General features: G+C 36.4%; 1 protein-coding gene across 6 annotated transcripts in view; it reads right to left on the reverse strand.

The window, feature by feature from the left end:
• ANO4 (anoctamin 4) overlaps positions 1-22,930 on the reverse strand; it is a 418,329-nt gene that overhangs the window by 203,715 nt on the left and 191,684 nt on the right. For 5 of the 6 annotated variants that reach the window (XM_053894722.1, XM_053894720.1, XM_053894725.1 and 2 more), the window contains one exon: positions 5,546-5,650. The exons of the other annotated variant lie outside the window; for it this stretch is intronic. In XM_053894722.1, coding sequence (XP_053750697.1) covers positions 5,546-5,650 — 105 coding nt within the window. The remainder of the gene's footprint in view (positions 1-5,545; positions 5,651-22,930) is intronic. 6 annotated transcript variants of the gene reach the window in all.

Below are 22,930 nucleotides of genomic sequence, written 5' to 3' on the forward strand. Positions count from 1 at the left end.
CTTGCCACTACTTCATTCTAAAGAAATGGACAGACACCGTGGTTACTTCTACAACAAGGCAGATAATAACAGCACCTCTTAAAATCTGAGAGTGATACTTAGAGAAGAACTGAGTACCTAATTCTAGCTTTGCTCAATAGCCTTGGTTAACTTTTAGCAACTTGAAAGGAGGTCAATGATGTTCTACATTAAAGATCCTGAGTCTCCTGACCATAATTTCCCTTTCTTTGGAAAGAGCATGAGCTTTGGATTCAGACAAGCCTGGATTCAAATGCTTGTCTTCACACCTACTAGCCATTAGATTATTTAACTTATTTAAGCTTTAATATATTTCTCTTTTCAGTGAGGATAATACAAATTACCATACAGGATTATTGAGAGGAATGAGGACAAGGTAGCAGCCAACACTTGCCATGTGCCAGGCACTACATTAAGGGCTTTATGCAGATTTACTATAACTATTCCCCTTTATCAGATGTGGAAATTAAGGCAAAAAGAATTTAAGACTGAATACAATAATATAGGTAAAAAGCCAAGCGAGAGTTGCCAGGCAAGATTACATGTGCAATATATGTCAGCACCTCCCTCTTCCCTATCTTCCCCTTTGAAACAGCATGACCATACAGATTAAAAATAAAATTGGAAATCAGGGCTCAAAAAATTGGATTCAAATGACTCACTGGATGTCACTGAGAAATGACTCAGTCTCTGCAGGCACAGAAGCACAGAGGACCACCAGTGCAGGAACAGCACTGTGATTATGTGGGCACACGTGCAAGCACAGAGGGTCAGACTATAGGATAACAATGAGCCTTCCAACCTCCAAGTTCTCATTTCAAACATTTTGCTTTTTGCTCTCTTTCCCTCACAAGAATCTAATGGACTACGACACAATAATGTGCCATGGTGTGAATGCCACTCTAGAGTCCCCACAGTCTGTTATCTGTATATGCTGGGAATCAAGAAAACAAGAACCGAGGACAAAGCAGGAGAAGTGGGCAACAAAAAAGTGGGGGGAAGGAATGATCTCTAGAAAAGGATGGGCATTGATGATCATTTAAAACAAGAATTAAAAGGTTCAGTATAACCTTTGAATGGTATATTTTTTTTAATTTTTTTAACGTTTATTTATTTTTGAGACAGAGAGAGACACAGCATGAACGGGGGAGGGGCAGAGACAGAGGGAGACACAGAATTGGAAGCAAGCTCCAGGCTCTGAGCCATCAGCCCAGAGCCCGACGCAGGGCTCGAACTCGCGGACCACGAGATCGTGACCTGAGCTGAAGTCGGACGCTTAACTGACTGAGCCACCCAGGCGCCCCTGAATGGTATATTTTTTAATGGCTTTCTAATGTAATAAATTCTCATTCACAAATACACACACATATGCTTCATGGACCGCAGATCTTTAAGATGTGATTCTCAATCGAATTGCAGAGTGAAATATATTATTTTTCTAAGTGATCCTTCTCAAAAAAGTCCAGATTTTAAAAATTTGGGGACAAAAAAATCATAATAGTTTTATTTTAGTTGATATTATTATATATACTACAGTAGGCACTAAAATCCTTTGACTACTAGGGGTTATGAATCTTACTAGACAAATTCAAGACTAAGAATTGCCCCCATGATCTTGTCATCATTACATCAAGTGAAATCTGTCTCTAAGTCCCCACCCCACTGGCCTGGTAGACAATTTCAGTTCAGCCATTGCTGACATTCCTCTACTTCACACATGTAGGACTGTAAAAGGTTACAGAGGTTTTGTAAACAGCAGAATGTTTAAAGAGACCGCTCAGTTCTCCAAGCCACACTGCTACTCATGAGCCACCCCCTTTGCAAGTCTAGAATAGAATTCATTCATTCACTCATTCATTAACAAAATTTGTTGAGTGGCTACTATACTCTGTTTTCTGCTCAAAATACTAGAGATACAACAAAGAAATAGGAAGAGAAGACTGCCACCTTCCCAGAACCCTCAAAGTTCCCTGAATGCTAGAAGATCTGCTTCTTCCTCAGGCTAGAGAATCTCAGCCAAGACTGGCAGTTCTGGTGGCTCAGGTGTAGGCTCCCAGCACACAACCCAGTCATTTCCTCCCTTTCTACACACTGAAGGGAAGCCATGCTACCACTGCAGGACAATCTAAGTGAGCTGGACAGGAAATTCCTTTTCTCTGTCTCTGGGTATCTATGTGTGTTTCTGTCTCTCTTTACCAAGCTTTAGTCACTCAGAAGCCCAGGCTTTCAGAAAACAAAAGCCAGGAACTTCAGGAACACAGAACTCTGCTGAAACAAAGGATGGGGATGGGGATGGGGAACAAAAGGTTAGAATAAAGAAAGAGGGGGAAATAATGAAGGAAAACACACACATACACCCTTATGTCATACTGCCACATATAAATGCTTTCTTCCTAGAAAGCAATCAAGTTTTCATTTTGAAAAATAAAACAAATGTGATCTGTGACTGTTTTAATTTTTCTTGAACTTAACTGTGCACCAAAATGTTCACCAGTGCTTTAAGATTATGAGGAACATAGTGTGTGGCACATGACAGGTGAGATGGATAGATGGATGAATGGATAAAATGACTCTTTTCTTCCTTAGAAGCTGTATATCTGATATGGGGAAGCTGAGAAACTTATAGGTGGCCAGCCATTCTAAGACATCTTTTGGACAGATGAAACTATTGTTGGACAGATGTAACTATTGTTAGGGAGTAAGTACTATAGGAAAAAAAATGTAAATGTATTTTATAATGTAGAAGCATGGAGAAGAATTCTTGCATCAGGACATAACAAAGTAAGAATAATTTTTTTTAATTTTAATGTTCATTTTTGAGAGAGAGAGAGAGAGAGAGCACAAGTGAGGGAGGGGCAGAAAGAGAGGGAGAGAGACAGAGAAACCCAAGCAGGCTCCAGGCTCTGAGCTGTCAGCACAGAGCCTAACATGGGGCTCAAACCCACAAACTGCAAGATCATGACCGGAGCTGAAGTCAGAGGCTCAACCAACTGAGCCACCTAGCTGCCCCAAAATAAGAATAATTTTTTTTTAATCTGGAGTTCATTTTTCCTAATTATTTTTAGTTAATCTTTTATTTATCAGAACAAGGGCCAACATATGTTTAAACACTGACTATCAAATATTAACCATTTAGCCTTAGGGAGGTATACTCCGTTTTTTTCACCTTTAAAATGGAAAAAATAGCATCTATTACTTATAGGGTTGTTTTAAGAATAGGAAGAGATAGAATGGAAGAGCACTTACTGTATCAGGCAGCCTACCTTTGACACTCAAAACATGTTTCAAATACTCTTTCTCTCTCTTTTCTAGCTTGTTCTTAAAGGTCATATATGTATGTCCAAGAAATTCCAAGAAAATAATGAAATCTTTCTATCATCTCAAGAAAAATACTTGTAGGAGAGAAAGAATTTTCCTGATGTCCAAATCCTATATATTTTTACATTTTTGTAAGTTGGTCTCTTAAAGCTTCCTATAAACAATAATCTATAGTACAGTCCCTTGAAGAACCAAACTATGTATTTTTATACTTAGAAATTTCAATTAACTTGTTAAATATCTGAATCACATTTGAAATGCAGGGAGAAACTGAAGGGAGATAAAAGGTCCAAATCCCTCCTACCAGTAATGACTCAGGCCACATGGGCAGCTTCTCAAACCTACTTAGCATAAAAATTATTATTTTTTTAAGTTTATTTATTTGAGAGAGAGAGAGAGAGGAACCAGCAGGGGAAGGGGCAGAGAGAGAGGGGGCCAGAGGATGCGAAGCAGGCTCTATAGTGACAGCAGAGAGCCTGATACAGGGCCCACAAAACACGAGATCATGACCTGAGCTGAAGTTGAAAGCTTAACAGACTGAGCCACCCAGGCGTCCCAGCATCAAACTTATTTTTTAACAAGAAAACAGATTAGTTACAAAATATTAGAAAATTCTTAAACGTATAAAAAGTTTCTTCTCATTTTAAAGTAAAATATTTCCCTTTTCTTAGTTTTACATTTAAATATTAACTACTCATAAGCCTCCACTCTTCTACTTGTTCACAGCGTTATCATATACAAATGTCTGTAGTAAAATATGCTAACAAAAATTACTATAAATATAATCTCATAAACATTTAAATTTATGTAAGTTCACACAGCCCTAAAAACTTTTAAGTTCATCTCCTGCACTTGCATAGAAGCCAACTTTTATCATTTATTAAAAATTTTTTAAAATCCTCTCAGCACTATATAATCTATCATCTTTCAAATCAGATGAAGTAATTACAGAATTTTATAACTTCCCATGAAAAAATTATTTTCTCTCCAATGTCTATTAATTGGATTTTTAATCTCTTGGGGAAATTTTTCTCTTTTATTCATTAAGCTAATATGAAGGGACTGCCCAACCAGAACAAATAACTGGTCCTCTTGTATTCTTCATTAAAAATATTTCTCTTAGTACCAGCCTTATCTTCAATTTCAGGATCCTTCCCCTTGATGTGTTTAAACCCCATACTGAGCACATTCAGAAAGGAATTAAATGAAGGGTAGGAGACCCTCTATCCTCCTCTGGTCTCCAATCTTGATCATATTACCTCAACAGGTAACCTCTGCCACCCTCAGCTGTCCTACCTATGAAAGGAAAGTATTAATTATCTCAGAAGGTCAGGAGGGCAGTATAATAACAAAAGAGGATAACTGCTATGAAAATGCTTAAAGCTGCTCACTAAAAATTTAGTATAGAAATGCAGTGTCACAAAACCAAAAGTAGCAAAAAAATTATAGTGGTTCTTTCTGCAGTGCTCTTCAGATCTAACCCCTTCAAACGCGAAACTGTACAATACTATTGGATCTTAAAAGAGGAGTATCATTATCACGAATTAGAGCTCCAATAATGAGACAAATGTTAATGATTTAGTATGTGATACTACATCATCCATCCGCAATGCTGAATCTATAACTTGAGTAAATGTATGGTTTATGATCAAATTCGTAGTGACAACTACCAAACACAAAGTAATGTAAGAAGAGTAAACCTTGATTAATCAAAATGCTTACAAGAGAGGGGTCATTCCTGGATCACAGCCCATCATTAGAGATTCAAGATATCCGTTTTGGAGAATAAATTCCTGATTTCAGTTTATTGCATCAACATTTACTTCTTACTACTCTTACATTTGAGCAAAGGAATAATATTCTGGTTTCTCAAAGAGTTTTATTTGATTATGATTAATCAAGGAATCTAAAAATTACAATTCCTAGATATTGGTTAAATATCACAGAATACTAAATATATAGAATTTATAATTCCACTCCAGTTTTCCATCAGGCTTCTTCAAACACCCCAATACTATGTGACTCAGTTTCACAAATTAAACCTGCAGTTCAGTAGCCATCTTTTCTGGTCTCAAAATTATCTTACACAGTATCTCTTTTAAGACATTTTTTTAAAGCATGGCATCTAAGTTTCTAGTTTTATTATCCCTCCCAAATATTAGAATAGTTTCTCCTTTCATGGTCAAATTAAAATTTGAGTTAAACTTACTTTCTTGTATTGCATTAAGAATCTCTGAAAAGTCCACATCACTCTTTGGGCCGTCAGGTAGTATTTGCATATCCAGCTGGTAGCCTTGCAAATCCACACCTCCTTCTAGAGAAATGAAAGATATTCATGGAGTTTGCACTGGTTATCAGAGAGCCCAGCATTAGGGTCCCGAGGAGAGGCAACGTCAAAATCTAAAATGAACAGCCAGCTGGTTTGCCAGTGATCCTCCCTCTTGGAAAAATTACTTAAAAAAAAAAAAAATGAGAAACATTACCAGCCATTTGATCCTTATGGGACCAAAAAGGTTTAACTGTATTTCCAATGTAAAAAATAAGGCAATTACTTTTTTAAAATACCACACCCTTCATAGTATTTACTGATAATTTCCTAGGTGAAGAATGAAACATGTTAGCCTCCACCCAAGGACATTTAAAATTATTTTTAGCTTCACATGGCTCAAAAGTGACATTCAACACAAATACTTTATAGCATCTTCTCTAAAATTATAATACATTCTTAGAAAAGGGTTTAATATTCTTGATATCACAGGAAAAAAGATATCATTTTCCCCCTCATGGTTGGACTTCCCTACTACATCACTTATTTTTCAATTATACCAGAATGCTTTTATTTATTCTATGAAATAATTAAACCTCTTGTACTAGATTTGCCTGATGCATTTTTGGTGTGTTCTAAAGAAAGAGGGTTATTTATGCTGCTCCATATACCTATAGAACATTTAAAGAAGTCAAGGAAACCAAGATATCAAAAAGTAGCTTAATTACTACTAACAAACCTTTAAATCCTTCTTAAAATAATTACAAATAACATCTCCAATTTGAGGAGTCTGGTAGGGTTAAAAGCCAGTGCTAAAAGGAAAAGATAGCCTGATGAACAGAGTAGGCCATGCCCTAGCTTCCAATACTTTTGTAAAAATAATTATTTCATAAGCCCAGAAATTATTCTTAGCCTTCAATAAATTTGTTATGTCCCTAAAACTCAAAAAGAATATGACACAGTCATGATTGCACAGGGACACTCATTCTAGGAGGGACAAGGACATAAGTAACTTAACATAATAGAAGGTGAGCTTTAGAAGGGCAGGAACTTTTATCTGCATGCTATCACTCGGTACTTAGAACAGTGCTTAGCACAGAGTAGGCCCTCAACAAATGTAGGTTGAATGAATGACTAAGGCTGTGTGGTAGTTATGAAACATAAAAGCCATAGAGCTACAAGGCAAGCTCTAAGCTCAGATACTAGAGTCCTACAACTGAGCATTCAAATTCTTTTTAGGAAACACTGAATCTCTCTAAATCTTGGTTTCCTCATCTATAAGATAGGGGTGATATTAATAACAATCTCACAGAATAGCCATGAGGACTAGATGAGATAATGCATGAAAAGCTCTTAGCTGTCAAACAGTCAGTGCTCAGTAAATTGGAAGTCATTACTATTATCATCCTTAATAATGTTTCAAAGGAACACTGACATTTGTATAGAACTATCTAGCTATGAATAATGAGAAGCCACAAGTCCATTTTTTGTGATACCAGCATGCATTTCAGTGACTGTCAAGCACTGTAGACACAGTGAACTTCTTAAATGCATGCATGCGGTTGCCTTACTGAAGTTGAGACTAAGCTTCCAAACAGGAATTAAAATGGGTTATTTGGTTTATTTCCACCAAGTTCAGCCACTGTGAATAAGGAGAAGTTCTGATGCTTTTCAACCTCTACTAAGTCCTTTGTTCTGTTCAATAACCAAAGACCTTATAATAACAATGATAAAAAATAAAGAACAAGAATATTCACTCCTGCCTCTAGGCTGGCTCTGGGCTATGTGTTTGTTCATCTCATTTAGTCTTTACCTTTGAAAAGAAGGTGCAGTGAGAAGTAACTTGCCCAATGTCACACAGCTACTAAGTTGTAAAGATGCAATACCAATCCATGCTCATAACTACCATTCTTTAATAGCCCCTATATCAAAGCAGTTACAAATATAGGCTGTCAGAAATAAGAAAACTGGATTTGCCAATAGTCCCATGTTCTAGAACTTCAGACCAAGATAAATACCACTGCATAACCTAAAAAGCAAAGGACTTGCTAGACTAATCAATAGAAGCCCAACTTATTTACCTTTGTTTGCCTTAGTCAGAAGCTCATAAATTCATGTGGAAGTAGTTTTGACTAATAGCCACAAATTTTAATAACTAAAGTTACACAAATTTTTAATATTTTTTTTTGTTAAAGAACAGTATAGGAGTATAAGAAGTCACAGAAGCAGCAATATAAAGGGGGCATTCAGGTCATTAACGTCTCTTTAAAGAACATTTAATGCTTAAGGTAAAATTAAAATGTGAGGAAAATGAATACAGAGATACAGATAAATAGATTTGTCTCAAGTATATTTAAAAAAACACCCTTTTATATAACTAGAAAAAAAAGAAAGAAATTAGTCCAAATGGGTACACAGGTTATATCTCACCTATAACATTATGGGTATATTTTGTTTTATTCTTTATCTTCTCTATTTTTTTATAATAAACAAAATACTTTTATAATTTTAAAGTCATTAAAAAATTCAGATTGTGTCAGTAGAGAACATTAAATATTTAGAATTCAGGATTCAAGTCTTAAAGACTATAGATGTTAAACCAGTAAGGGAATAATTTAATATAAAATTTTCTAAATTAATTCAATTCTTTAAATGTATACGTTAAAGAGCTCAAAATTGTAGGATGCAGCATTCTCTTCATGGAAAACCTTAAGATCACATTTAGAATCCTTAACATTTAAGGTATCTTTCTTCATCTGCTCTAGAAGAAATAAAAAATATACTTTCATAAAGTGTAATAACATAAGGGTCTGGAACTTCTGACAGAAAGTCATTCATTAAAGTCCAACATGACAAAGTAGGGCTTTTGCAAACTTTCCTAAATAGAAAGTGATCACTTGTCCAAGGACATTTTCAATAAATCCTTCAAAGTGACAATCTTCACCTTTAGCACATACTGTCAACTGAACAAGACTAAATTACTTCAATACAAAACATCCTATGTCTACTTTGAATGTCTGGTATTTATTTATTGTTAGTCCTATAGCTTCAATGTGTTCTCTAAAATGTTGAGAATCATATCTTCTGTAGTCAAAGAGGCCTCTGACTTGAGTCAAAACACAAAGGTCTTTTTTCAGAGGCAAGATGGTGAAAATGTCATGGTTTCAAACTGATCAAGTTTTAAAATAAAATATAACCCCCATTGTTGTTGACAGTAACTGACATGCAAACCAAATGTAATCCCAACGAAACTAAACCAGTAAGTTACATTAAAGAGGGAAGCTGAAAACTTTCCTAAAGATGTGGAGAACATAATGCACAATTTTAAAAATCAAAAATAGCCACAAAATTCATGTGATCTCCAATTTTGCCTTGAGATTCTCTCACACTTGATTGATTATACTCAAATCTTAATTATGATTCTGCAGTGTGACAGTGAAGTTGAAAGTAGTTTCAATAAAAAGTAACCTTGACAGCAGTGCTTACATTTAATAAAAGATCTTCAGCTGGGCAAACAATAGGTTAAAAATTCATTTTAGATTTATAAGTAGCTTACACAGATTTAGCTAAATGCTTACATACAAAAGGAACCAAAAAAACCAAGCTCTAAATAGGAGTCTCAATTAGCAAATATGACGATGCCTCTCCCATTCCATCTCTGTCTATAGAAATCCTTTTCTACTTCTAAGCCCCATCCTAAATACTCTGCTTCAGAAAACATTTCTTGATCCTAATAAGCAAACACCACTTTCTACTATTTCTATTTTGAACTTTTATGGCTACCTATATTTTATCTTTTCTGTGGTACATTTTTCTATCAAAAATAAGGTAGGTAAAGTACCTAGCACAGTATAGAGTAGACACAGACATGTGAGCTCTCATTTCTCCCCATCTAGGTTTTTTCTTCATCTCTAGCACTCTCAACTAGACTGTAACATGATGGAGGCCCGATAACAAACTTTACTCACTTTTATCTCCTAGAGAATCTAAAACAAGGCCTTGAACATTTTAATTGCTCAATTAATGCTCTTATACTGCAATTTCACATTACTAGTAACAGTGGATACAGACTAAGAAAACATCCCAGTTTTCTTTCCTCGTCCATAATTTTAAGGCATCTTGACAGGTTATCTATAGATAACCATGAAAGACATGTTCTAGATCATACATTTACTTTTTGTGAAGTCTTCTCAAATTTTGTCAAATAATAAAGAAAATGCTGAGGTACCAAAATCTTAAAGCTTATAATGAAAGTCAAGAGTCGCCAAACTTACCCCTTTCTCAATCCAAACCTATCCCCTGAGTACTCTCTCAAGAGTTTGTTTTTACTTCTTTTGGCTATTTATGTGCAGGTGTTCCATTGTTTCTTGATCCATTTTATTTATTACTTATTATTTCCTGCTATGATGTAAGACAATATAAGTTATATTACTGCCACTTCCCTTTGTCCTCCACCCTCCCATCAAATCACTATTCTTAGTTATTCTGTTACATTTAATAATATATTATATAATATATAATAATATTCTGTTATAGTTTAATAATTTTAAATGACTTAAAATTCAATTTCTTGTTCAACCGAATTCAGACAGATCTTATATTTGCAAATTAGCACAAAATGGTACAAAAAAGCAGATTCTGACATGACATTGATCTGGATTTGAATTTCGTTTATATGTGACCCTGAGACATTTTATTTAATGTCATTATTTTGAGCCTCATTTTTCTCATTTATAAAATGGAAAAGATGAAATTTTTGGAGGCTCCATTGAAAATTATGGACAATTATTTATATATATATGCAAATATGGCTCATGGTGTTAGATCACCAGGTGAGTATCTATTTTCTATGTTTTATCTAATTTTATATGGCATATTCCTTCTCTGGAAAATGAAGGCCAATTCCAGGTTTAGGGTATAGACTAAATAAAAACAGTGCCTTAAAAAAATTCTGTAACTTGGACTTGGATTATTTATTTCACATTGAAAGAGAAATAAAGAGAAGTATGACAAGTCAAATCTTACCTTCCCCATGCAACACAAAAGAATGGGGGACTCTGTAAAGTAGGCCAGAGGGGACAAATGGTATTTTCTGTGATTTCCTCATAATTAATGATGCTAGATGTGAGCATCTGTCTACATTTTACTAATATTCTGTAAATACAAATTGGTAGTTCCTGTCCTGAGAGGCATTTTTTTTTAATTTTTTTTTAACATTTTTATTTATTTTTGAGACAGAGAGAGACAGAGCATGAATGGGGGGAGGGCCAGAGAGAGAGGGAGACACAGAATCGGAAGCAGGCTCCAGGTTCTGAGCTGTCAGCACAGAGCCTGATGCGGGGCTCGAACTCACGGACTGTGAGATCGTGACCCGAGCAAAGTCGGACGCTCAACTGACTGAGCCACCCAGGTGCCCCCTGAGAGGCATTTTTTAATACAAATTGTCAAATGCAATATTTTTACAATATAGGAAGCAGTGATATACCAAAATTTTATATAAATATCTAAAATAAATCCTCATATGTAATATTTTTGGATTTAATAGGCTGCAAAAATACCCTTTTTTGTAATTGAGAGTTTGTTTTCAATTCCTCATAGTGAATTCAGTGTTTCTATGACAATGTTAAGATGAAGAATGGTATTAAGGAGAGGGAGCAGTACATTCTGTCTTCTTTACAAACTTTTCCTGCATCAAGCCAGTGTTCAAAATGTATCTTTTAAGAAGGAAGAAAATGATTTCAGTTCTTCTCAAGGATCTGAAGTCAGAAACCCTAGATTCACATGTGGGATATTCCGCGGGCTCTAGAAAAACTTTCCATCTCCGTGTCTTACCTTCATTTATGGTGCTTACCAAAATCTATTTAATGTGCCACAAGCTAAAAAGACTTTACAATAGAGGATGCTTCATAAGTACTATTGTGAAAAGACACACAGATCACACTCTTTCATATTAGTGTTTCATAACTATAAATCTAGTAATATTGGAAGATTATTCTCTTCCAAAAGAAAGCTCAGCATTGTATTAATAGGAATAAACAGACTGATTCACCCATACCGTCACTAGCTAAAGATATTCTTTCAAATGTTTAACATTGAGTAGTTCTAAGGACTCAATTCTGGACTGGATCCTGACTGGAAAATCGCATTTAGCTAATAGCGGGTAGAAGTTTCTCAGGTCTAAAATGGAAATAATAATCCCAGTGCTTTAGCCAATAATGGCTGACTTTCAACAAAACTGTTTCCATGTTTCTCAGGACTGGCAAGACTGTGATCTCCTAAATTATAATGCATCCTTGCACTAGCAGTTCCAAAGAGAGTTTGGAAACCAGAGCTGCAAAGCTACAAACCAGGAAAGATTTGTGAGTTCTGTAGGCAGGGCTTCTTGGTGGGTGGGCAGGGGGCTCTTGCAATATCCTAGCTGGTGAGTTCTGTTGCTATGATGACAGGCATTCTTTAGAGGAAGAGAAGACAGTATTTAGGATTAGGAGGGGTTGCAGAATAGAAAACATGAGACCTTCAGCATTACTATAATGTTGTTTACTTTCTTGCATGATAAATCTATAGATGGGCTTGAGATGAACGTATGAAAGAGTATGGCCTTGCAAGACAGCAAGCTTCATGAGCGCTAGGGTTCTGCCTATCTTGTACATGACTCTTACCTCTAACTTAGGAAATTAAGCAGAATGGAAGCTTACTATTAACTACCTACCACAATTATGGGCTCAGGTAACTAGTTCTAGTTGTATGATCTTTAGTTAAATTATTATTTAAATCTCTCCAAGCTTCTTAAATATAAAATTGTTTCAAATAACCTCAGGCAGAAGATACAGTTTTATACTGCACAAAACACAATCTTTGTTCCAGAAATTAGTCATTTTGTTTTCCCTGGGGCTGCCTTTTCTGTAGCTTTTCTTCACTCACTTTGTGTGTTCAACTGGTTGTGAAAAGACTTCAGAAAATTCTCTCTACATGCATCATATAAGTCAAAATATGTGCATATGTCTCTAAGCAAAGGGAAACAAAAATGCAAATATCTAAGGGAAGAATTTGGTACATATTTTTAGAAAACACAATTCTGTTACTCAGCAAATGAGAGCAAGGAACACAGATACCAATGCCCAAAATAGCTTGTTTTCCTAAGCACCCCCTGTTTACTAAACTCACATCACACATCACAAAAAAAAAAAACACTTAAAGAGGAAGAGATTCAAATGAAGGATAATTAGTGTTATTTCCAAATCCCACCACTGACTGTTCTGAAAGATACCACATTCACCTTCAATTCAATGAGAAATAAAACAGAAGTCCAAAGTAACTCTTAGAAATTTTTTACCACATAATTTCAAAGCCATGTGGAAGATCTTATCTTCCAGTCACACCCAAAATCCATTTCACAAATAAAACAAATATGTAATTTCACCCAAGCTTCAGATCTACTCAAGGAGAGCAGCCAGGTTCCTCAGGTTCAGTAAAAAAGTTTCGGCCACAATTCTCAATTTTTTCTTTCCAGATAAGGTGATGAGAAAAACACCAAAATTTAACACTCAAGTAATTCTCATCTTCAAGGGGAAAAAAGTGGCACAGTTTAAAACACACACACACACACACACACACACACACACACACACACACACACACACACTCATAAGAAATACAAGATGTAGGTTTTAGTCAGGGTGCATCAATTATCAATTTTGTACTTTGGGACAAGAAATTTCATTTCCTGACCCATAGTAAAATCAGGATAATTCCACCTCATAGACTGCTAAAAGAACTTAGCAAGATGTAGGAGAAATATTTATGAAAGCCCTTTGGAAACAATGGAGCATCATCGAATGTGAGGTAGTGGTATCATGATTATTATTGTTGTAAAGAATGGCCATCCATTTGCTTTTTCCTTATTTTTTTCTCTAAGGAATGAGCTGAATCTTGACTTTCATCTTGGCAGAACTAGAGACAAGTCAGCCTTAGTGTGGCTTCTTAAGAAAGATATAAGTCTAGGGGCGCCTGGGTGGCTGTCGGTTAAGCATCCGACTATTGATTTTGGCTCAGGTCATGATCTCATGTTTGTGAGTTTGAGCCCAGCTTCAGCTCTGCACTGACAGAGCTGCATTAACAAATTTTAATAATAAATAAAGACACAAGTCTTTCTTGGCTGTCCATTTTTAAATCTCTCCCTACTTGCTCCTTGTCTCTCCCTGTCCCTTTCACTGTAGCTCCTGGTAAACATGAAAGGCAATGCTAAGTTCAATCTGTTCCCTAATTTGAGACCAGACCTTGACATGAGGGCCAGAAAGTAATCACTAAAACTCAGGGCAATGGTTATGTGTTTTATAATATTGGAACTAGAAAAGGGGAGGATAAAAAAAACCAAGTGTAATGCAGAGTACAACAAAAAAGAAGTTAAAAAGTAGAGCATCACTTAGATAAGTTTCCAATGGAATCCTACTGGTCCCTTTTTCAGTAAGTTCTTCTTACATCAAGGTTTTAACTATTACAGGTATTTTAATTTAAATTTTCCAAGACTTTGCTACGCTAACTTGCTAGAAATATATAGCCACCAAGTTGTTTGAAGAAGAAGGTAACATCACACACTGAATGACAAAATCAAACTACCTGATTTGGAATCTTGCCTCTACCATTTACTGGCTGTATGTTCTTGGGCAAATTACTTAACCTTTTCTGTGCCCCAGCCATAAAATAAGGATAACAGCAAGAGAATATTAGGGGAATTAAATGAGATAAGGAATTCAAGCAGTTTAACAGTTCTTGAGGTTGAGAATATGATACAGTGCTTAATAAATTATAGCTGTAATTTGATTTATGTCAAACATTTAACACCTCTGTATACAGACAGAACTACAGACATTCTAGATCACTGGAAACAACAAAACCCTAAAGTTCCTCTCGTGTGAAATTGACTTGTCCCAGCATTTAGATACCATGTCTACATAATCATGCATAAAGGGCTGCTCAGGTTTTAAAAGATAAAAGAAATTGTGTTAGAAATTATTTGGAAAACCATGAAACGTATCAGCAAAAAAATCATTTCACAAATTCTAAAAGAGAATGTAGGACATATAATGGGATCAATAATATTTCTCTGGGACAGTATGATAGGCCTAACAGATTAAGGGAAGGCAATAAAAATATTTCAGATTGCAGAAGGCTTCTAATTCTATTTTATATGGCATAATCATTAAACTGGGATAATGTGATCTATACTCACACCAAGCTTTATGGTTTCAAATTCAAAAGATTGCAATCAATGCTTCAGTTTACTCTACTCTTGACCCTTAAATTATAGTCCCAAGCCTCGTGCCATTTAATACTTCTATTATTTGCCTATAAAGGGGAATAGAAAATAACATGCATTAATTATGAGTGGCTGAAAGATAAGGTCAAAATAAAATCAACACACAAGAACAACATCTGAAACAATCAGAAGGAAAGTGAAACCACACAATACAAGATAGAGGTAAAGGGCTCCTGTGTCAGTACAGCACAGTGAGAAGCTGTCTTACTGATATTCATTCCAGCATGAGTTAACTGGAAAACTGCTCTATGGTAGAGTGACCGAGCAAGAGAGGGTTCTGGGACATATTCATTTTCAGGCTTCTGAACTGTGACTGTGATGGTGAGAACAAAAGTGATCACTACCATTTATTACTGAGCACCTACTATGTGCCAAAAATCATATTGAACATTTTACATTAATGAATTTATTAACTTGTCCTAACAGTGCTACATAGAGTTGCCAGATATAGTGCATAAAAATACAGGGGGCCCATTTATATTTGAATTCAAATAACAGCTAGTAATTTTTTATTATAAGTGTACTCCATGCAATATTTGGGGCACACACCAAAAAATTTTGCTGTTTACCTGAAATCGCTATGAGTCCTGTATTTCATCCGGCAACCCTAAGGCCATGAAATAGGTATTAATATCCTGGTGAGAAACCTGAGATTCACAGAAATTAAGTCATTTGCCCAAGTCTGCACAGCTGTCAGGTAACATATCTGGGTTCAAAATCTCTAACAACAAAGCTTGAATTCATAACCAGTATAATGCACTGTCTCTTTTATTATGCTCTTTCCTATATAGGAATGGCCATCCATCCTCCTGTTGATATTCTAATTGACCTTCAAAGTCCAATTTGTAGACTATATGCCTTGTGAATCCTTCTTAGATTTTTCCAAATAAGAATATTCCTATAACTTTACTTTTATCTTTGTTCCAGCCCTTAAAACAGTTTGGCTTCTATTACAGCAGGTTACATACAGGTCCCTGTAGTGGACATTCTTCTATGTGCATTTCTCTTTTCTAACATCACCTCTATTTCCTTTTGGGACAGTGTCTTTCCCTTACTACATGTAACCCAGGTGGGAGGAGAAATCAAGGGGTCCTACAATCCTATTATAAAAGCTGAAGGGGGAAGTCTCCTTCTGTCCTATCCTTTCTTTCATCACCACCTCTCAACCAAGGAAAAGGTGCATGGCCAATAAGACTGTCTCTCCTAAGTCTTGAAAACTAAGACAAATGGTAATAAAAACTATAAATAACTAAGACAGATGGTAAGGGTTCATTTATTTCAGATAATTAAGTAATTTATTTCTTGGTTTCTGTTCCTTTTCCAAGGCTGGTTTCTATAGGCTTTCCATCCATATCTTCCAGATTTAAATTCCTTCTTTGCTTGGATTAAATAGTTTCAGTTGTTTATAACCAAAGAACCCTGACTGATTGTTTCTTTGAACATGAGTGTAAGCTCCCTAAGGTCCATGTGTAATAGAGTTCTACACCATTCCAGTCCCAAGGAGTTATCTTCCAAATACATATTTGTATATAGTAGGCACTCAGAAATGCTTATAAACTCAAAGGGGGATAAATTAACTGAAATTGTTCAGAGCTGATAGCACAGAAGATCTACAAGGCTCTCTTGTTTTTTTCTTTTTGTACTTCACAACCAGTCTGAGTGAGCTTTTGGAAAGCACTTTGAGAATTGTGATTATTAACTGTGTAAAAAGTGGATGAATCACTTGATAGGCCTCAATAGTACTAAAATGTCCATGATGCTTCTAAAATCTATGACTTGCTAGAAATAAGTTTGAGAGCTCTTCTATTATCTCTCAACAGAGAGCTAGGATGCATTACTGCTAAGTACACTAAAAATAAAAGGATGTAACTGAACTCACATCTATCTTGCAGAATAGGAGTTTTAAATATATGTATTTGGGTTTTTAATTATAACTTATTTAATATAATTTTAATTATAATTCTATGCTAAAGAATTGGCCTTATTTATATTTTCTACCATTATCCAATGCAAGTAGGGTTCAATATCTATGATAAAATTATGGATAAACATAGTGATGTGTTCTTAAGGTGATATCAGTGACATGAGATATGCTAAATTATCCCACACTGACATTACACCATTAGCAAATAATACTTCTTTAAATTTTTATTAATTTCAGCATAGGATGTCAAGTAAACACTGACTCAACTCTACCTGGGTCAGAGATGAACAAATATTCTATGTAATTCTGGGCACTGTAAATTCAAAGAGGCAGAAGTGGGTAGAATGGTAAACAATCTTAACACCGTATCATTGAAGGAAGAACTGAAGAAAGTAGGAAATGTTTCAGCTGGCAAATAGCTCAAGATGAGTTTTTAAACAACTAAAGGAACATCATTTGAAAGAATTTAGATTTATCCTGTGTAACTTCAGAATGCAAACCTATACCCAGGGGGTGGAATAGATTTCAACAAACGGCAAATAATCATTTAGTAAAACCTTCTCTGAATTATGGAGAATACAAAGATAAATTGAATACAGTTCCTGCATTCCAAGAGAACTATGAAGTCTGAAAAACACACTGACTTTGATAAGGCTTCCAAATTGTGTGAAGTACTGGAAAGTGGGAGGTCAATTCTGACTAGTGAGATGTAGGAAGACTTTTGAGAGAATGTGGTATTGGGTTACATTTTGAGTAATGATAAGGGCTGGATAGAGATTTACTGGGGAAAGAGGCATTTCAAAAAGTAACATGAGCTTATCTGAGAAACAGTGAAGAGCTGTAGATGGTTAAAATAGAATAAGACAGGTTATGGAGTACAAAAGATAAGCGAGAAAAACTGGGAGAGGTTAAATTGCAGAGGGCTTGAAAAACTGGACTTACAAGGTTGTGCTTTCTTCTGGACAGCCATAAAGATTATTAAGTAGAGGAGGGATATTATTAATGGTCTTATTTGGAGGAAAACTTTCGATGGTCCAGAAAAATAATTAAAGAAAGTTGTGGAAGGCAATTCCCCAACATCCAAAACCCTTCCATTGGGCCCTCCATAGTTCTCCTCCTATCATCAGTCTTTTCTCAGAATGTTCCCTTCATTATCTTGTTCTTATGAAAGTCTGGCTCTTCCACAGGCCACTGCTTCCTTGTGGCTCTTTCCTATGGTACTCTTTTTCTCCTACAGTCCTCACACCAATGGACCTGGAGGGGAGGAAATATCCTCATTGAGTCTTAATGCCACCTTTAGACCACTGGTCTTTCCTTTTCTCTAAGCATCCCCAGCCTTGAGTCTCAGGTTGTTATATGAACCTTCAATTCTTCATTGCATTTACTTGCTGCCTTCCAGGCCATACTCCCTCATTTCTTGATGAGGTAAACTCCTGGCTTATTATCACTCTTCCAAACCCTATTTAATTCTTGACCATTTCAGTATCTTTATAGGTGATCTTTCCCAAACCCTGGCCTCTCAAGTCTCTGAGAATTCTTTCCTCTAATACTCTTGCCCTCCACCCTATTAGAGCCACTCATTTCATACCCTAGTCTAGACCCTGTTATTACTAATAACAGCAACCCCCTCCATAATATCAGTGCCAAGCATTCCACTCTCTCATAACCACCTCTTAACTTTCTAGCTCTTCTTCCTATCCTAACCTTGACACCCTTCCAACCCCTCTGAAACCTCCAACCAACTAATCTATCAACTTTCCACTGTTCCTTATCCCCTTAATGGTCTCACTCCCCACCTTACCAAGCCTGAATCATATAACTGATTGCTCTCATTCCCTCTTATGCATCTTTGATACCCTCTCTCTTTCCTTAATTCCTTGGCAAAATCACAACCCTGACTAAATATAACTGTCCATCTGTTCTATGTCTTCACACATGTCTCTAAACAAGGTTAAAGAACAACACACAACCATGATGACCTGTCCTACTTTAATTTCATGACCATGAATCTCAAATGGGCTTTTAATGTGGATTGGCTGGCAATCGTATTTCCCCTGCCCATTCCACACATCATCATACCATCTCCCTCTCCCTCCCTCTCTGAACAAGGCTTTATTCTCATTCTCAGTAATGACCTTGCTTCCCACATTACAGATAAAACTGATACAGTAGGAAAGAACTCTTAGACCCTCGTCACCCTGCCAACAGCCACACATACTCTCCCTTCCCATCTGTTATCACAGATAAATTATTCATGATTCTATTGTGCATAGCCCTCATCTCTCACTGACACCCACATCATGAATTCTCCCCTATCCTGAACATCATAAATTATCTGCTGGAGATATGCTATTTTGAAAAAAACAAAATGCTCTCTTGACTTTACCTCTTCTCTAGCCAGGGCCTTATTTCTTCATTAGCCTTCACAGAAAAATGGCTTTTAAAAAGTTGTCCATATTCACAATATCTAATTCATATCCTTCCATTCTCTCTTACACTTAACTCAGGGGTTCATCCCTACCACTGCACCAAAACTGTTCTTATCAAAATCACCATGGATCTCCACTTTACTCAAATCAATGGCCAACTCTTAGCTCTCATCTTACTTGATTTTCATCAACATTTAAACTACATAATCACTCCTCAATTCTTGATTAACTTTCTTTACTTCCAAAACATGTAATTTCTAGTTTCTCAACATCCTTTACAGTCATTCTTTCTTGGTCTTTGTTCTCACCTACCTTTATTATTGGGGTCACCCAAATTCCAGCCATTAATTCTCTCCCTTTCTCCATCTTTACTTCTTTCTGTCATTTCTTTTCATTAAATGGCTTTAAAGCCCATTTATATGTCAACAACAGTTGATTTTATATCTCCTTCCCAGACCAATCTCTCAAACTCCAGACATGCTTATTCCACCACTCACGTGATCTGGCCAGTTCTTTTTTTTTTTATTTTTTTTATTTTTTTATTTTTTAATATATGAAATTTACTGTCAAATTGGTTTCCATACAACACCCAGTGCTCATCCCAAAAGGTGCCCTCCTCAATACCCATCACCCACCCTGCCCTCCCTCCCACCCCCCATCAACCCTCAGTTTGTTCTCAGTTTTTAACAGTCTCTTATGCTTTGGCTCTCTCCCACTCTAACCTCTTTTTTTTTTTTTTTTTCCTTCCCCTCCCCCATGGGTTTCTGTTATGTTTCTCAGGATCCACATAAGAGTGAAACCATATGGTATCTGTCTTTCTCTGTATGGCTTATTTCACTTAGCATCACACTCTCCAGTTCCATCCATGTTGCTACAAAAGGCCATATTTCATTTTTTCTCATTGCCACGTAGTATTCCATTGTGTATATAAACCACAATTTCTTTATCCATTCATCAGTTGATGGACATTTAGGCTCTTTCCATAATTTGGCTATTGTTGAGAGTGCCGCTATAAACATTAGGGTACAGGTGCCCCTATGCATCAGTACTCCTGTATCCCTTGGATAAATTCCTAGCAGTGCTATTGCTGGGTCATAGGGTAGGTCTATTTTTAATTTTCTGAGGAACCTCCACACTGCTTTCCAGAGCGGCTGCACCAATTTGCATTCCCACCAACAGTGCAAGAGGGTTCCTGTTTCTCCACATCCTCTCCAGCATCTATAGTCTCCTGATTTCTTCATTTTGGCCACTCTGACTGGCGTGAGGTGGTATCTGAGTGTGGTTTTGATTTGTATTTCCCTGATAAGGAGCGACGTTGAACATCTTTTCATGTGCCTGTTGGCCATCCGGATGTCTTCTTTAGAGAAGTGTCTATTCATGTTTTCTGCCCATTTCTTCACTGGGTTATTTGTTTTTCAGGTGTGGAGTTTGATGAGCTCTTTATAGATTTTGGATACTAGCCCTTTGTCCGATGTGTCATTTGCAAATATCTTTTCCCATTCCGTTCGTTGCCTTTTAGTTTTGTTGGTTGTTTCCTTTGCTGTGCAGAAGCTTTTTATCTTCATAAGGTCCCAGTAATTCACTTTTGCTTTTAATTCCCTTGCCTTTGGGGATGTGCCAAGTAAGAGATTGCTACGGCTGAGGTCAGAGAGGTCTTTTCCTGCTTTCTCCTCTAAGGTTTTGATGGTTTCCTGTCTCACATTCAGGTCCTTTATCCATTTTGAGTTTATTTTTGTGAATGGTGTGAGAAAGTGGTCTAGTTTCAACCTTCTGCATGTTGCTGTCCAGTTCTCCCAGCACCATTTGTGAAAGAGACTGTCTTTTTTCCATTGGATGTTCTTTCCTGCTTTGTCAAAGATGAGTTGGCCATACGTTTGTGGGTCTAGTTCTGGGGTTTCTATTCTATTCCATTGGTCTATGTGTCTGTTTTTATGCCAATACCATGCTGTCTTGATGATTACAGCTTTGTAGTAGAGGCTAAAGTCTGGGATTGTGATGCCTCCTGCTTTGGTCTTCTTCTTCAAAATTACTTTGGCTATTCGGGGCCTTTTGTGGTTCCATATGAATTTTAGGATTGCTTGTTCTAGTTTCGAGAAGAATGCTGGTGCAATTTTGATTGGGATTGCATTGAATGTGTAGATAGCTTTGGGTAGTATTGACATTTTGACAATATTTATTCTTCCAATCCATGAGCAGGGAATGTCTTTCCATTTCTTTATATCTTCTTCAATTACCTGCATAAGCTTTCTATAGTTTTCAGCATACAGATCTTTTACATCTTTGGTTAGATTTATTCCTAGGTATTTTATGCTTCTTGGTGCAGTTGTGAATGGGATCAGTTTCTTCATTTGTCTTTCTGTTGCTTCATTGTTAGTGTATAAGAATGCAACTGATTTCTGCACATTGATTTTGTATCCTGCAACTTTGCTGAATTCATGTATCAGTTCTAGCAGACTTTTGGTGGAGTCTATCGGATTTTCCATGTATAATATCATGTCATCTGCAAAAAGCGAAAGCTTGACTTCATCTTTGCCAATTTTGATGCCTTTGATTTCCTTTTGTTGTCTGATTGCTGATGCTAGAACTTCCAGCACTATATTAAACAACAGCGGTGACAGTGGGCATCCCTGTCGTGTTCCTGATCTCAGGGAAAAAGCTCTCAGTTTTTCCCCGTTGAGGATGATGTTAGCTGTGGGCTTTTCATAAATGGCCTTTATGATCTTTAAGTATGTTCCTTCTATCCCGACTTTCTCAAGGGTTTTTATTAAGAAAGGGTGCTGGATTTTGTCAAAGGCCTTTTCTGCATCGATTGACAGGATCATATGGTTCTTCTCTTTTTTTTTGTTAATGTGATGTATCACGTTGATCGATTTGCGAATGTTGAACCAGCCCTGCATCCCAGGAATGAATCCCACTTGATCATGGTGAATAATTCTTTTTATATGCTGTTGAATTCGATTTGCTAGTATCTTATTGAGAATTTTTGCATCCATATTCATCAGGGATATTGGCCTGTAGTTCTCTTTTTTTACTGGGTCTCTGTCTGGTTTAGGAATCAAAGTAATACTGGCTTCATAGAATGAGTCTGGAAGTTTTCCTTCCCTTTCTATTTCTTGGAATAGCTTGAGAAGGATAGGTATTATCTCTGCTTTAAACATCTGGTAGAACTCCCCTGGGAAGCCATCTGGTCCTGGACTCTTATTTGTTGGGAGATTTTTGATAACCGATTCAATTTCTTCGCTGGTTATGGGTCTGTTCAAGCTTTCTATTTCCTCCTGATTGAGTTTTGGAAGAGTGTGGGTGTTTAGAAATTTGTCCATTTCTTCCAGGTTGTCCAATTTGCTGGCATATAATTTTTCATAGTATTCCCTGATAATTGTTTGTATCTCTGAGGGATTGGTTGTAATCATTCCATTTTCATTCATGATTTTATCTATTTGGGTCATCTCCCTTTTCTTTTTGAGAAGCCTGGCTAGAGGTTTGTCAATTTTGTTTATTTTTTCAAAAAACCAACTCTTGGTTTCGTTGATCTGCTCTACAGTTTTTTTAGATTCTATATTGTTTATTTCTGCTCTGATCTTTATTATTTCTCTTCTTCTGCTGGATTTAGGCTGCCTTTGCTGTTCTGCTTCTATTTCCTTTAGGTGTGCTGTTAGATT

This window comes from Panthera pardus, unplaced genomic scaffold (assembly GCF_024362965.1).
Source record: "Panthera pardus isolate Hobbes unplaced genomic scaffold, ASM2436296v1 HiC_scaffold_6, whole genome shotgun sequence".
Classification (NCBI taxonomy): domain Eukaryota; kingdom Metazoa; phylum Chordata; class Mammalia; order Carnivora; family Felidae; genus Panthera; species Panthera pardus.